General features: G+C 37.7%; 1 protein-coding gene across 1 annotated transcript in view; it reads right to left on the reverse strand.

Annotated features, from left to right (window-relative positions):
* The window catches only part of LOC149213487 (histone acetyltransferase HAC1-like), an 80,836-nt gene that overhangs the window by 13,120 nt on the left and 51,585 nt on the right, over nucleotides 1-16,131 (reverse strand). Inside the window, 2 exon segments of the mRNA XM_089392026.1 lie at nucleotides 11,396-11,788; nucleotides 11,986-12,064. Of these exon segments, the coding sequence (XP_089248152.1) occupies nucleotides 11,396-11,788; nucleotides 11,986-12,064 (472 nt within the window).

The following is a 16,131-nucleotide window of genomic DNA, read 5'->3' on the forward strand; positions in this document are numbered from 1 at the left end:
TAATGAGAAGAAGAAGATGGTGTTGAAACAAAAACTACGCAACACCAAGATGACCAAGACCGACAGTGTGACATCTTTCCTCACCAGAGTCTCACAGGTTAAGGATGAGTAGTAGGAGAGATTGTTCTATAGGAGTAGTTGGTTTGTATTGCTTTAGAGGGGTTCACCGAGAAGTGTGAAAGTTTTATCCACAGCTTGGTGGCCAAAGAACACTTTCCTGGTTGGAGGATGTGGGACGATTTCCTCCGAGAGGAGATCAAGGGTATGAAAAGAGGCAGCAAGAAAGGTGGGGGAGGTGAAGGGGAGAATGTTGCTCTTGCGACAAAGGTTAAGAAGGGCAAGAAGATCAAGAAGGGGTCTTCTAGTGGAGCAAAGCAAGATAGGGGGAAGCAGAAGTCTAAGGAGAAGGACATGAGCAAAGTGAAATTCCTTGCTTGTGCGAAGGGTAAGCAGTTTCAGCGGATGTCGATGAATTTGCGGCTATGTTTGATTCAGAGCGTGCTTTGGTGGTGAGTTTAGCCACTCATGTCACATCTTCTCGTTCATGGATAATAGACAGTGGAGCATCATGCCATATGATTGGAGTTAAAGAGCACTTCATGAGCCTTTTGGAGGATGACATTGACTTGGAGGTTGTGCTTGGGACAGTTTCATCTCAGAGGGAGTCATCACCTACTCTAAGGGTGACAAATGTTCTTTATGTTACAGGGTTGAAGAAGAGTTTGATATCAGTTTCCTTCTTGGAGGACAGGGGGTATGAGGTACTATTCCGGAAGGGACAAGTGCTGATATATCCTAGAGGATCCAGTATTGAGTCTGCTCATGTGATTGGAGCTTGCAGTGGGAGACTATACAGACTCATGTTTCAACCTCTTCGAGCTATGGTAGCGCAAACCAATAGCAGTGATTTATGTGAGTTGTGGCACAGGAGGATGACCCACTTTCACCATGGAGCTTTCAAGATGTTGAGGGGGATGTTTACGGGGTTGCCAAATTTCAGCACTAAGCACCATGATGTGTGCAGGGGGTGTGCTTTGGTATTGTACACCAAGACACCTTTCCAGAGCAGTGACAACAAAGCTGTAGGTATCCTTGATTTGATTCATTCTGATGTATGTGGTTCTATGTCCTATGTCTCATTGAGTGGATATGAGTACTATGTAACATTCATTGATGACCACTGCGAGAGGACCTGGATTTCCTTCTTGAAGACTAAGGATGAAGTCTGCTGCCAATTCCAAGAGTTTGAAGCTCTTGTGGAGAACCAGACAGGGAGGAAGATCAGGGTGTTGAGATCATACAATTGGGGCGTGAGTACACTTCAGCAGAGATGAGAGATTTTTTTGGAAGTGTTGACATCAAGAGGGAGCTCATTGTGCCTTATAACCTTTAGCGGAATGGGGTGGCAAAGAGGAAGAACAAGACCATTGTGGGTGCAGCTAGAGCGACGTTGCATGATCAGAGTTTACCTTTCTTCTTGTGGACCGAGGCGTCTAACACTGTTGTTTATTCGCAGAACAGGAGCCCACATAGAGTCTCAAGGAGCAAGACTCCTGAGGAGATATATATCGGCAAGAAGACGAAAGTTGGGCACATCTGGATATTTGGGTGCCTTACATATTCACACATCCTTGAGGAGAAGAGGACGAGGTTGGAACCCACAACACAAAGGGGCATCCTCATGTGTTACAGTGAGACCAGCAAAGCCTACCGCGTATATCTTCATGCACAGAGGAAGATTGTCCCGAGGGATGTGACATTTGAGGAGGAGAGGGCTTTGAGGAGGCCTCGGGAGGTTGATCAAGTAGAGCAACAAGCTCTTCAGCAAGGGGCCAGGTTTCAAGTGCATCAGGTGGTACATCAGGATCAGGAGGTTCAACTTCTTCAGGGGTGACAGGTTCACATAGTATCGGTTCACCTGGTGCAGGATCATTAGGCACAGTATCTCAGAGTTCAAGATCTCCTTTGGTTATTTCAGAGCCTTCCTCGCCAAGAGGAGAGGCACCAGTTGAGGATTTCCCCATACCACCACAGGAGGCTACTGTAGGAAGGAGGAAGCCAAGATGGCTTCAGGAGACCTTGAAGGAGGCTCAGGTGGTAGTGGAGAGGCTCAGGTGGTAGTGAGGGAGAGTATACTGCCAGAGAGGTTGGGTGGCTTCGTGGCAGATGTTGTGGAGATAGAGCCAGCTAGTTTTGAGGAGGTCGCTAGACAGCAAATCTGGAGGGATGCCATGGTGGAGTATGCATCTATCATGAGAATGATGTATGGGAGGTAGTGCCACGACCTGATGGGAAGTCAGTTGAACTTACAAGAAACTCTACAAGGTCAAACATATCGTGGATGGCAATGTCGAGAAGTTCAATGCTCGATTTGTGGCATGGAGGTTCTCACAAGTAAAGGGAGTTGACTATGAGGAGACTTTTGCATTGGTTGTTTGTTATACATCCACTAGAGATGTGGTATCTATAACACATGAGATGGGTTGGAGGATTCACCAGATGGATGTGAAGATCATCTTTCTCAATGGTGTTATACAGGAGGAGGTGTACATTGAGCAACCTGAGGGCTTTGAGTTGCATGGGAGGGAGCCTCATGTATGTAGGCTGAAAAAAGCCTTGTATGGACTAAAGTAGTCACCGAGGGCATGGTATGAGAGGATAGATGCCTACTTGCAGCAGATGGGATTCCAGAAGAGTGATGCAAATCCAAACCTATACTATATCCTGGTAGGTGACGATCCACTCATTCTGGTACTGTATGTGGATGACTTGTTTATCATAGGGGAGGGCAGCCTCATCCAACACTGCAAGAGAGATCTTGCTTCAGAGTTTGATATGACTGATATGCGGTTGATGCATTACTTTTTGGGGTTGGAGGTTTGGCAAGAGGATGGGCACATATTTGTGGACCACGGCAAGTATGCACAAAATATCTTGAGGAGATTTTGTATGGATGGTTGCAAACCTATTGCTACTCCTATGATCGCCAACTGGAAGAAGATTCATGATGTTGATTCTGAGTTGGTGGATCCCACTTTGTATCGTCAAGTGATCAGGGCATTAATGTATCTGGTCAACACTAGACCGGATATTTGTTTTGCAGTCAACTCATTGAGTCAGTTTATGATGGAGCCCAGGAGAGTACACTAAGTGGTTGCAAAACATGTTTTGAGGTACTTACAGGGCGCGGTGGATTATGGGTTGGACTATGTCAAATTGATTGGTTGCACAGACTCAGATTGGGCTGGCAATGTCAGTGACCAAAAGAGCACTTATGGATGTTGTTTCTCATTGGGCTCAACAATTGTGTCATGGTTCAACAGGAAACAAAAGTCAATGGCATTGAGCAACGCAAAGGTAAAGTAGGTGGCAGCTAGTCAAGCAGGGTGCGAGGCATTATGGCTTCGCAAGATGCTTCATGGTCTATTTGGTCAGATGCCGAGACCAACTACAATTTATTGTGACAATCAGAGTTGTATTAAACTCTCTAAGAATCTAGTATTTCATGATCAGCGAAAACATATAGAGATCAGATACCACTTCATCAGACACTGGGTTCAACAAGGGGCAATGAAGCTTAGCATATATCCACTGATGAGCAGGTAGCAGACAATCTCACCAAGTTTTTGCCAAGAGGCAAGCATGTTTTCTTCAAAGACAGGATGGGAGTGATGAGCAACGCCTTCCACGGTAAGAGTGAGTGTTGGAAATAGTATGTTATGAATAAATATATAGGAAATCATGTAAATGATAATAATCATAAATAATGATTAGTTAATTACTAATTACGTTGAAGAGTCATGTCTAAATGAGACATGGCTCTCCATGAAGAGACACCCACTTGGTATATAAGCAAGCATCTCACTCTCATTGTATCATCATTATTATTCACACATTTAATATATAATATTCGTATCCTCGTGGATATCTTTATATTCCAAGTCTTCTGAAATAATTAATTTGTAGAAGGAACTTCGTTCACTTCATTTGGCATCAAAGCCACGTTTGGCTAATCACCAAGCCTTTGGCCATCAACCTGTCGTCAACTGTGTTGTTGTCGTGATTCCAGCGTTTCGCTAATAGTTTTGGAGATTCTCCAGTTTGTCGTTAGGCCCTTGGTCATTTCAAAAAAAAAATGGCCATTATTAAAAGAAAATAAAAATAAATAAATAAATAAAGGGTAAATAAATATAATAAAAAGAAAAGAAAGAGGTCAGATTACATATATATTGAAAAGATTCAAAATTCATAAAATAAAAAGTCAAAAAAAACCAAAGATTAAAAAATATAGAAAAAAAAATCAAATTCACAACAAAACAAAACAAAAAAAAAAATAAGTACATATAAAGATTGAAAAAAAAAATTTAGACCGATGTAAATTTTGGAGAACATTCATATATATAAAAGGCTCTACATTATTAATAAAAAGTGCATGATAAAGTTAAGAGGGAATATTTCCATATATATTTAAAACTATAAGTAAGAGAAGGAAGAGTAAATAATATTATTTCATTAAGTGGTTTACAAGCCCATGGTTTTCGAAAACCATGGTAATTGGCCATGGTATTTTAAAAGTAGAAGGAATACAAAATCTCTTTATGATAAGTTTTTACTTTTTACGTGGAGAATATTACCAAGGTTTTAGAAACCCATGGTAATTGCCCATGGTATTCTAAAAGTAAAAGAAAAACAAAAGTAACACAAAATCTCTCTATGTGAATGGTAAGTTTTACTTTTTACGTAAAATATTGTGAATAAAAAATATATAGAGAGAAGTATTATAATATAAAGGGGTATTTAAAAAAAAGTTCAAGTCATAAAAAACTTACCATTCACATAAAATATTATGAATAAAAAATATATAGAGATAAGTATTATATTATAAAGAGACATTTAAAGAAAAGTTAAAGTCATAAAATTATTGAAAATATATACAAGTACAACGCGGGTATTATTATAAAAGGTCACATAAGGAGAAAATATCAATTAAGAGAATTAAAGTTTAAAGAATTATATGAAATTTAAAAAGTAAATAGAAAGAACAATAAGATATTTAAAAGAAGCTAATTGAAACAATATTTAGATATTCTTTTTAAAGTACAAAAGGAAAAAAAGCATCAATATAAATATATAAAAAGAATACAAAGGAGTTTTGAAATATTAAGGTATCCATAGATAAATTGCATATTAAAAAAATAAGGATATTTTTATAAGAAGTATAAAAAGTCATACAAGGAAAATAATAATATTTTATTATAGAGATTAAGAAGGGGTTATCTTCAAAAGCCCTGATTTCATCTTGAAAAAGGCAAATGGAGTCTAATTCAAAAGGAAAGGAAGGAAAATTCTTCTAAAAAAGTATTCCAATTGTAAATTTTAAATTATTTACATTAAAAAAGTGTATCCAAAGGAAAGAGATTAACATCGCCATTAAACCAAACATTGAAAATAATTACATTAATATTAATTTGGCAAATCAACTATTAATTCTAGAACCAAATATTAGCAAACGAGAAGGTTTTTTTGGGCGGAAAAGAATATGAAATAAATGATTTACAAGTGACAGTTGATCATTATGAGTACATATCTCAATTTTGTGTCGTAACTATGCTTGACAAAGAGGTTGACATAATTCTCAATCGACCTTGGTTCAAGGAATTAGGTACGTTCATTCTAAACACAGAAAACAAATTCTTGATGATCCCTTACAAGAAGAAGATGGTCACATTCCAAGACATGACAACAAAATCAAAATTGATAATGCCTTTAGCAAAATATCTTAAGGATATTTCGAAACTAATGTTTCAAGAGAATCCAGAAACAATATCAAAGAAGTAGAAAAAGCTTGAAGATGTCATATCCAACAAAAATAATGAAAATTCATGTTTGAAGGAACATAATCAGAAGTTACTTACAAAAGTAAGAATATGTAAAGCTAAGAAACACCAGTTAGAACAAGAAAAGGGAATTTCTGAAAAGAAACTCAACGAAAATCTATCAAGAAAAGAAGAGGAAATTTTATGCTTAAAGAATCTTAACCAAAGGTTATTAGAACAAATCAAGTGTTTAAAAATTGAAAAGCTTGAATACCAAAATAAAGTTGACTCAAAAAATGAAGAACTTTTACGTCTCAAAAACCATAATTGAAGTCTACTCACTCAAATTAAAAAACTTAAGGATGACAGGAAATCATTGGAAAATAAGTTCGAAGAACTTATCATGAAAGAAATGTCGAAGTCGTCAATCCAAGTTGATGGTAAAGGAACGAATACCAATCCAATGAATATCATACATAACTCAAGAAAAATGCAAACTAGTTGAAGAAAAGACACGAATATTGATCCAATGAATATCATACATAACTCAAGAAGAATGCAAACTAATTGAAGAAAAGACGCACTTAGATGTTGCAGTTTAGATGATAAACACCCCAAGTGAAGGATTTGTCACCAACTCAACAACATCGTCAACTAAAGTAAATCAAACAATTTCCACGCACTTAATAAGCGTAAATCAAAACAAAAAAGTTCCCTATCGGCATCCAAATCATGAGACTAGACAACTCAACCATGCTACGTACCGGGACCCTTCAGAACAGAAACAACAAACTGATGTTCTAGAGAAGAGTGATGTAACCTCAATCCAGTCCTATGATAACAAGTTGCTACAAAATTCTAGTGATCAGAATATTCCATAGAATATTAATCTAGGATGGTCTAATCCCTTCATAGTGCGACAATTTTGTTTGTCACTTAGAAAATCATATCAACTTGTATCGATGAAGATGATTGTTCTAAAATGAAAAGACATTCAAAACCGAAAAAGAGATCAAGCCATTTCATCAACAAGCTTTGAGGACAAAGCTTTTTGAGGAAGGCAATGTTATGAATAAATATATAGGAAATCATGTAAATGATAATAATCATAAATAATGATTAGTTAATTAGTAATTAGGTGGAGGAGTCATGTCTAAATGAGACATGACTCTCCATGAAGAGACACCTGCTTGGTATATAAGCAAGCCTCTCACTCTCATTGTATCATCATTATTATTCACACATTTAATATATAATGTTTGTATCCTCATGGATATCTTTATATTTCAAGTCCTCTAGAGTAATTAATTTGTAGAAGGAACTTTGTTTTTTTCATAGTACCAAAGAGAGGTGTTACTAGGCATTTATCCTTTTAGCCTAGTAGACACATTAATGACTTTTGTCTTCGTGACATTTATGAATTATATTAATGTCATGGGTGGAAAAGGTACTTAAAAGTATTGTACTATGTACTTTTATAATATTAAAGTCACTTGTACTTTATAAAGTGACTTTATGTGTAAAGTACTAAGTACATTTTTTTAATATTAAAATAAGTTGAAAAATCACTTTATGAGAAGAATTAAAAAAATGCACAACTTGAAAAAAGTACTAGAAGGTTTTTAAGTAATGGCGCCAATGTGTGAAAGGGTCAATTGGGAGAGTTAATCTCAACCACACTTCTTGAGATTTGGAGATTAAAACTTATCCATTGGATCCTAAGTTTAAGGATTCAATTTTTTCTAAGAGACAAAAGGAGAAAAGGGAGGCTCATTTTCTTCACTTCACACTTGAGAGAGCATGAAGACAAAAGGAGAGGAGAAATTGAAAGAGAATTTACAGCTATAGAAGGAGAGTTTGATTTTCTAGGGAGGCAGCCATAGGAGGCACAACTTCCAAGGAGAGGAGTATGAAAATCAAGGAGACAGTCGGTGCAGAAATCGAGGCAAACAGCAGCATGAATTTCGAGGGACTGTTCAGGGTTATTTTAATATTTTCGAGGGTCTGCTGTCACCAGGCATGAACTTCGAGGCACATTTCAGTCATTTCTGGCACAGAATTTGAGGCAGCTTCAGCACAAAATTCGAGGCAGATTTGGCACCAAAATTCAACACTGTTTTGGCACAGAAATCAAGGCTGCTTCAGCACATATTTCAAGGCATATTTCTGGGCACAGAAATCGAGGAGCCGAGCTGTGGAAAAATGCAGAAAATTTCTGTGCATGAAAAATTTGTGAATCTGAATATTATCAGTGGGCACAATTTTCCAGAAATTGCATTTAAAGCTTCAGCTGAAGGGAGATAAGTATTGTGTTTAATTTTGTATACTTAGACTAATGTCTCAAGCAATAAAATCCTCCTTTGAAGACCAGATTTCCCCAAGAGGCCATGGGGTTTTTCCAAGGTCACCATGAACAAAACTAAGTGTCTCACATGCTTGAATGTTTGCCTAAATTTTGTATTAATTTCAGCTGATAGGAAAAGTGGAAAAAATAGTACAAGTCCTCTTTGAATGTTTACAATTAATGCATTCTGAAATTTATATCAACATGACAAAACATGTGAGTTGGGGCAAATAAACACATGCAAACTTGTAAACTGGGGTAAAGGTGCAGATCATTAATTTTATACAGGATCTTATACTTTAAAAGAGCAAGAAAGAATAATCATAAACCGCTCAAAGCATTGAGAAAGCACCAAAGTGCTGAATGCCCATTTGTGAATCTGAATATTATCAGTGGGCACAATTTTCCAGAAATTGCATTTAATGCTTCAGCTGAAGGGAGATAAGTATTGTGTTTAATTTTGTATACTTAGAGTAATGTCTCAAGCAATAAAATCCTCCTTTGAAGACCAGATTTCCCCAAGAGGCCGTGGGGTTTTTCCAGGGCCACCTTGAACAAAACTAAGTGTCTCACATGCTTGAATGTTTGCCTAAATTTTGTATTAATTTCAGCTGATAGGAAAAGTGAAAAAAATAGTAGAAATCCTCTTTGAATGTATACAATTAATGCATTCTGAAATTTATATCAGCATGACAAAACATGTGAGTTGGGCCAAATAAACACATGCAAACTTGTAAACTGGGGTAAAGATGCAGATCATTAATTTTCTACAGGATCTTATACTTTAAAAGAGCAAGAAAGAATAATCATAAACCGCTCAAAGCATTGAGAAAGAAACAAAGTGCTGAATGCCCATTGCCTACCGCTAGCGCACCCCATCAAACAAACTGCCAATTTGCCAAAGGTCCCAGCTCTAATGCCTAGGATATCAACACTGAAGATAGAAGAAGTGTGTGTAATATCCCTCTTAGAGAGATTACCCTCGTAATGAAATTCTAAGTTAGGGTATCAGCAAACACATGACAAATTTATATTTTATAGAAGTGTTGCAGCACTCCATCAAACTCTATAACAGTGATGGTGTTCTATTGTACGCACAAGTAATATAGTAAAGAATTCAAGCAACAGTTGATTCCACAAGCAACCACTGTAAAGTTAGAACCAATTTGACAAGCAATTAGCAGACTTACTATTCCTCACACACAGTACAGAGATCCATAGTTTCCCAATAGGAATATCAACACAAAATTAGTTTTTTTAGGCATACAACTGTGTCCTAACCTCGATTTATTAATGGCACTTTTATGCTTAGATGTGCTAATGGAACTGCATAGTGCTTGTAACCCTAAGCTCGCTTTTACAGAATGGCACACATGGTATCAACTCACTAGTCATCAAGGTTTTGGCCCAGTGATTCAAGCATCCTTCATGTGCTGTTTAAGCCCACGACCACCCTGTTTCAATAGGCGGCACCCTAAAATCCCTGTCTCGGCCTTATGTCCAACCATTCCTACAAAATCCAGCCAATCTGTCTCTGCACTGCTACAACATTTGGCAATCAGCACCCTGCACAGACCATGCCACTTTTATGCTTAGATGTGCTAATGGAACTGCATAGTGCTTGTAACCCTAAGCTCCCTTTTACAGAATGGCCACATCATATCAACTCACTAGTCATCAAGGTTTTGGCCCAGTGATTCGAGCCTCCTTCATGTACTGTTTAAGCCCAGGACCACCCTGTTTCAACAGGCGGCACCCTAAAAGCCCTGTCTCGGCCTTATGTCCAACCATTGCTACAAAATCCAGCCAATCCGCCTCTGCACTGCTACAAAATTTGACCATCAGCACCCTGCACAGACCAGTCCCTCAGCCGGCACCCTAAACTAGTCCCCTTAGCCCCTCCCTGCCTCAGTACCCAGCCAGCCGCACCCTTAGGAACCTGAACTTGGCCCCTTAGGCCACTCGCTGCCTCAGTCTCCAACCAGCCAGTACCTTATACCCTGAACTCGGCCTTATGACAATTACAAGAATCCAGCCACTCGACGCCTCAAACAATCCAATTCACTGCCCTTTACAGAATCCAGTCTGCAGTACCCTTAAAGCCCTGAAATCGGTCACCTCAGCAAAGAAAGATGAACACAGAGATTGGCTAGGGTGGAATCTTTCACCACCAAAATCAATCAAAAACCAAGGATCTTAAAACCCTTTCCAGTCTACGAGCCTCGGCCCCATGATCAAGAAGAAGAATAATTCATGATTATCATAGTGACTCTCCTCCCTTCCTCACACAGTTTCTCCTTAAGAGTTTTTCCCTCCTAAAGTCAAATTTGAGCAACTTGCAAGTTTCCCTCCATTTTCCCCAATTTTTGTTTTATTATCTAATGTTACCCAAGTAACAATAAATAATAATTCTCCCCTTTGAAATGACTATAGTCTGCGGGGTTAGATGGGCTGCTATGTCCTTCCTTGGGCAATTAACTTGAAGAGGACATTACAGTTTGTCACTACAGAGTTCCTTCAAATGCCTCTATGTTTAGTACCTTGACCAGAATTTTTTTTACCATCTCATAAGAATATGTTTGACATGCACATTTGCTGATGTCAATATTGAGGTTATCAAGGAAGTGATCTTGCTAGTAAGTTTTTGGTTTGCATGCAAAATCCCATTTGTAGTGGCCAGTTTGCTATATTTTAAATAAAAAATGTGCGCTATAAATAATGGCCTTACAAGGTATATAATGCAGCTAATCCTGAGAAGCTTTGCATAGTCTTGTTGAGAAGGAGAAACCTCACTTTGAGAAGATTATCTGACTATAAAAGGTTCCATGAAATATAGGTGGTTGATAAATTTTCACCAACTATAGTTCAATCAAAGAGGCATCCTTTCTAGTGGTTCTCACGTCCATATATATAAAACTAATGGATGTTGATGGCTAATCAATATAGTGAAAGATCACAATTTCCGGTATGGCTAGTGCTAATACTAAATAAATTTGAAAAAAAAAGTCATATTAACATCTCACAGACATCCACAACCAGATGATGCTAAAGCAATATGAAAATATCCCAAGAAGTGAGTTGCTCTCGACATGGAAAATGGTAGATCTTTGATACAAGGTTTCCATTTCACATACAATTGAGAGTTCCCTAAATTAATGAACCATATACATTAAATACAAGTAGTTCCCTAAATTAATGAAACATATACATTAAATACAAGTCTCAATATGCATACCTGCAGAACCCGTTGTTGTCGAGCTTCTTGATTTTGTGCATCCCTGTCAGGCATGGATGGATGAGCGGTCAATTTATGAGGATGTTTCACAGAATTGTCCTTTTGATAGCACGCATTGCATATGTCAAAGTCAGGGCAAGTCTCACAGCGCCATCCCAGCCCTGTCTCGATGTCATGGTGGCACATGTTACATGTAGTTACGAAAGCAGGTGCAGTTGGATTATGAAGATGATAGAGAACCATCATGGAAGAATGTTTCGCACGACGCAGTGTATCATATTGGTAGTGATTTCCTTGACAAAGGCTTAAGAAAGCCTGACGAGTGTCGAAAAATTCACTTTCCATAATATCATCTTTATCCTTGGTGTCTACTGGAACATCTGTCACCACAATCTGTAGTATGATGATAGCAGACCACTTAGTCCGTTTGTCAAAGTTTCAAGGAAATAATGCGAAAAGCATAAGATATAAAACCAGAAAAAAAGAAAAGATAAAAAAGCCAGAATACGAGCATAAATTCCTAGCTAGAACAAAGGCAATGAAACTAAATGTTGACCAACAAACAAAACTGTATGTCGTTTAATACGTACTGGAGAAAGCATGTGCTTTTCCCTACTGTTAACTGGATGCATGTCCCTCTCATCCAGCTTTCGTTCTGCCTCATAACACCTACAAGACCAAGAAAATAAGGGCCATTCAAACTCATAAACAAATAAATGTCATTTGAAAATTATACAACACAGCACAGGGACTCATTAATAACAACTCGGCATAGTAAAGTATAAAATTTTGAATAATGCCATTACACATACATAAAATAAGTTTAAAATAGGAAAATAAGCACACTTAATCCCAAATTTTCTGTAGCTTAAACTATTGTTTGAAAGTAGGACCCAAACATAGGTCCTTTTAAAAACACACTCAGCTACTTTGCGAACCCAGAATCCAATTCATACAAAATAGATAATACCAGTTGTACGATGAATTTCACCAAAAGACCTGATACCATCAAACTCTTCATCCACCAATAAAATTTTGGATCTTTTACACAAATTTTTGGGAATGAAATTACACCCAATAGATCTTGCCACTATAAGAAACCCTTATAGTAATCAAAAACCACATTCTCTAAAGATAAGGCTTTCTTGTAACACTGGAAAATAACATCAAGTGCAAAAAAAAAAAAAAGTGTCAACAGATACACCATTCAGTACTAGCACTATCGGCAAATGCAAAGTGATAATTTGCCTCATTTTTTTAAGAGGTTTCCCATACAATTATCAACATAGCAAATAATCTATTTATTAAGAAAGCAATTAGATTCCACACATGGTTTGATATGGTGGCAAAGTAGATTTCCTTATCACACACTCATGATGAACCCAAATTTCACTAGACAGCCATTCCATTTAATGAAATGGGCATGCAATCACTTCCAAAAAATCATCACAAAATATCAGTCATTAGAGACTACATTCTATGAAAGCATACTGACCAGTCATGATAATAAGTAATATGTCCTTGGTTCACTAATGAGGTCAATGGAATATTGAGACATCAACAAGGGAACCATTCTTGTTGGTTTTGTTATATCTTTATTCCATTGACCTACGTAAATTAATTCCTCTTACGAAAAAAATAATTTATATTGAATTATTCACAGCACAGAATAAAATACACTAATACCCATTAATATTTAATTTTCCTAAGTTTAGACTTAGGAACCCCATTAAAAATATTAATTATTTTAATAAAATACAATCAAGGTGGAATTTCACCAAACGATTTCTGGGTCTTGGAGATCTCATGTGTTTTAGCCCCTCCACAAAATTTTGGAGCTAGAGCACATCCGATGCTACCCAAAAATCAACACCATGTAGGAATTTATAGGGTAAATTCCTTAGATAAAACACCAAAGGACACCGCTCACAAACAAATCATAGATCAGTACACTGGTATTCTTGACATGGTTAAAACCATCAAAGAGGGAAACAGTCCACGACCAAAGCCAACGCAGCCACTTCAGGCAATTTATTAATGTAAAAGAAAAAAAAATTACATAAGCTTCTCTCATGAACAGTCACCTAACAAATGACCCTCCATGCTCTTTAAATAGATATCATGGACCAATCGGGTGTTAAGCCATGGATCAAGTGTCAGTAATGCCGAGGAGAGAATGAACCGTCAAATTACTTCATGTCTAGAACATATTGTGACCATCGTTTTGTAAGTTACAAAAAGTACATACTAAAGAAACACACTTTACCTAACTATACACAAGACCAAGTTATACTTAATTATTTCCTATGTGTCGGAATATCCTAACATCCCCCCTTGAGAACAACTTGGGATAGGATTGAAGGATGTACAAAGATGACACAATAGGAGAAGGAAGGAGGCATTAGAGCCTGTCCCCCCTTAGTGACAACTTCCTGAACTCCAACCATAAATCGAAGTTTAGTAAACTTCACCTCTGTGAGAGCCTTTGTAAAGATGTCTGCAACTTGATCATCGGTTGAACAATATCGCACTTCAAGAACATGGTCATGAATGAGCTTTCTGATGAAGTGCATGTGTAGTTGGATGTTGCTACCAAAGTGTAGTCGGATTTGACTACAGTTTGGCAGCAGCATCTGACTACACTTTGATTATCACACCAAAGTTTAGTCGAATGTTGCTGCTGAAAACCAAACTCTGACATAATCTGACGAAGCCACAGGGCTTCCTTACTAGCTTCAACAGCGCCACGATACTCTGCTTCTGCTGAAGAAAGAGAAATGGCACTTTGTTTCTTGCAAACCCATGTAATAGGTCCAGAACCAAGAGTGAAGACATAACCTGCAGTAGACTTCTAATCAGCAGGTTCACCAGCCCAATCAGGATCAGTGAAACCAACCAATAGAGGAGATGCTTCTGCACTATAATGAATCTCGAACTGAACTGTACCTCAAACATAACAAAGTATTTTTTTAGTTGTTTTCCAATGACTTTCATGTGGGTTTTGCATAAATCAAGCAACAAGGCCAACAGTAAAGGAAAGGTCGAGACGGGTATGGGTCAGATACAAAAGTTTTCCAACAAGCTAACAGTAAAAGGTAGCATCAACTTCAAGGGAAGTACAAGTGACTGAATGTTTGGCTCACAACTAAAAGGGAGAAGGGGTTGGCTTACAGTCTTCCATGTGAAAGTGGCGTAGAAGATCACAGGCATACTTGGACTGGGAAAGGGAAATACCTTCTTTGGAGTGCAAGACTTAAAGACCAAAAAAATAAGGCAAGTGTCATAAGTCTGTCATTTCAAACTGGTTTTTAAGGCTGGACTTCACATAGTTTATAAGGTTGGGATCACTACTAGTAAGGATAACATCATCAACATAAAGAACAAGAATGATAAGAGACTTACCCACTTTCTTGGTGTAGACAGTATTGTCAGAATGACACCTAGAAAAGCCAATGTCTGAAAGAAAGCTATCCATTTTGGCATACCAAGCCCAAGGGGCTTGCTTGAGACCATAAAGGGATTTCTTAAGCCGACATACAAGGATGGAGTCTATTTGTATAAAGTCAAGAGGTTGTTCCATATAGGTTTCTTCATGCAAATCCCCATGCAAGAAAGCGGATTTAACATCCATCTGATGGACTTCCCATTTGAAAGAGGCAGCGAGGGAAAGAACAAGGCGGATAGAGTTCATTTTGGCAACAGGGGAGAAGGTTTCAATATAGTCAATGCCTTCAACTTGTGAAAAACGCTTAGCAACAAGACGAGCTTCATGTTTTTCAACTTTTCCATCTGATCCAAATTTGGTTCTGTAAACCCATTTGCATCTAACAAGTTTTTGTTCCTTTGGAAAAGGAATAAGGTCCCATGTATCATTTGTCAATAATGAACGATATTCTTCATTCATAGTTGTGTTCCAATCTGGATGACCTGAAGCTTCTGCAAAGGTGTCAGGAACATAATTCATTGAAGCTTGAACCAGTAAAGAAGAGGCTCTATCGAACTGAGAATGTGTACAACGTTCATCTATAGGATCCCCTGCAAGAGCATCGACTGCATCCCAAGTAGCGCAAACCCATTTTGGACGCTGAGGAGCTGAAGGAGGATCCCGAGAAGGTGGGGGAGGATTGTCATCCTCGTTGTCATCATCTGAAGAAGGAATATTTTCAGAAGTAGAAGGGATAGAGAGAGGTGGCACATCCGCTGAACTAGGCTCGTTGGCCGATATATTTTCAACAAACTTTACATCTCTTCTGATGATAACATTTTTGGATTTAGGTTGAAGAAGTCTATATCTTTTGACATCTTCAGGATATCCAACAAAAATACATTTTTCACTTAGGTTCTAAGGCTTTATGTTTCTCATCTGGGATATGGGCCTATGCTTTGTGACTTACATCTGGTTTAATTTAGCTCCATGCTTCTTCTGGAGTGATATTCTTTAAACCCTTTGTAGGAGTGCGATTTACTATGTAATTTGCACAGTTAATTGCTTCTACCCAAAAATTAAGACTAAGTCCTTTAGATTGAAGCATACAATTAGCGATTTCCTTTTAGGTGCCATTTTTCCTTTCAGTTACACCATTTTGCAGTGGAGTATATGGAACAGTATGTTGTAATTGAATTCAATGCTCAGTGCAAAACTTGATGATTTTGTTGTTAACATATTCTCCACCATTATCAGATCTTAGCTTAAGAATTTGATGTCCAAATTGTTTCTCAACAAAGGCCTTAAAAGC

This window comes from Pinus tabuliformis, chromosome 1_1, assembly GCF_031772625.1.
Source record: "Pinus tabuliformis cultivar Carrire ecotype Pingquan chromosome 1_1, CPIR1, whole genome shotgun sequence".
Lineage (NCBI taxonomy): Eukaryota > Viridiplantae > Streptophyta > Pinopsida > Pinales > Pinaceae > Pinus > Pinus tabuliformis.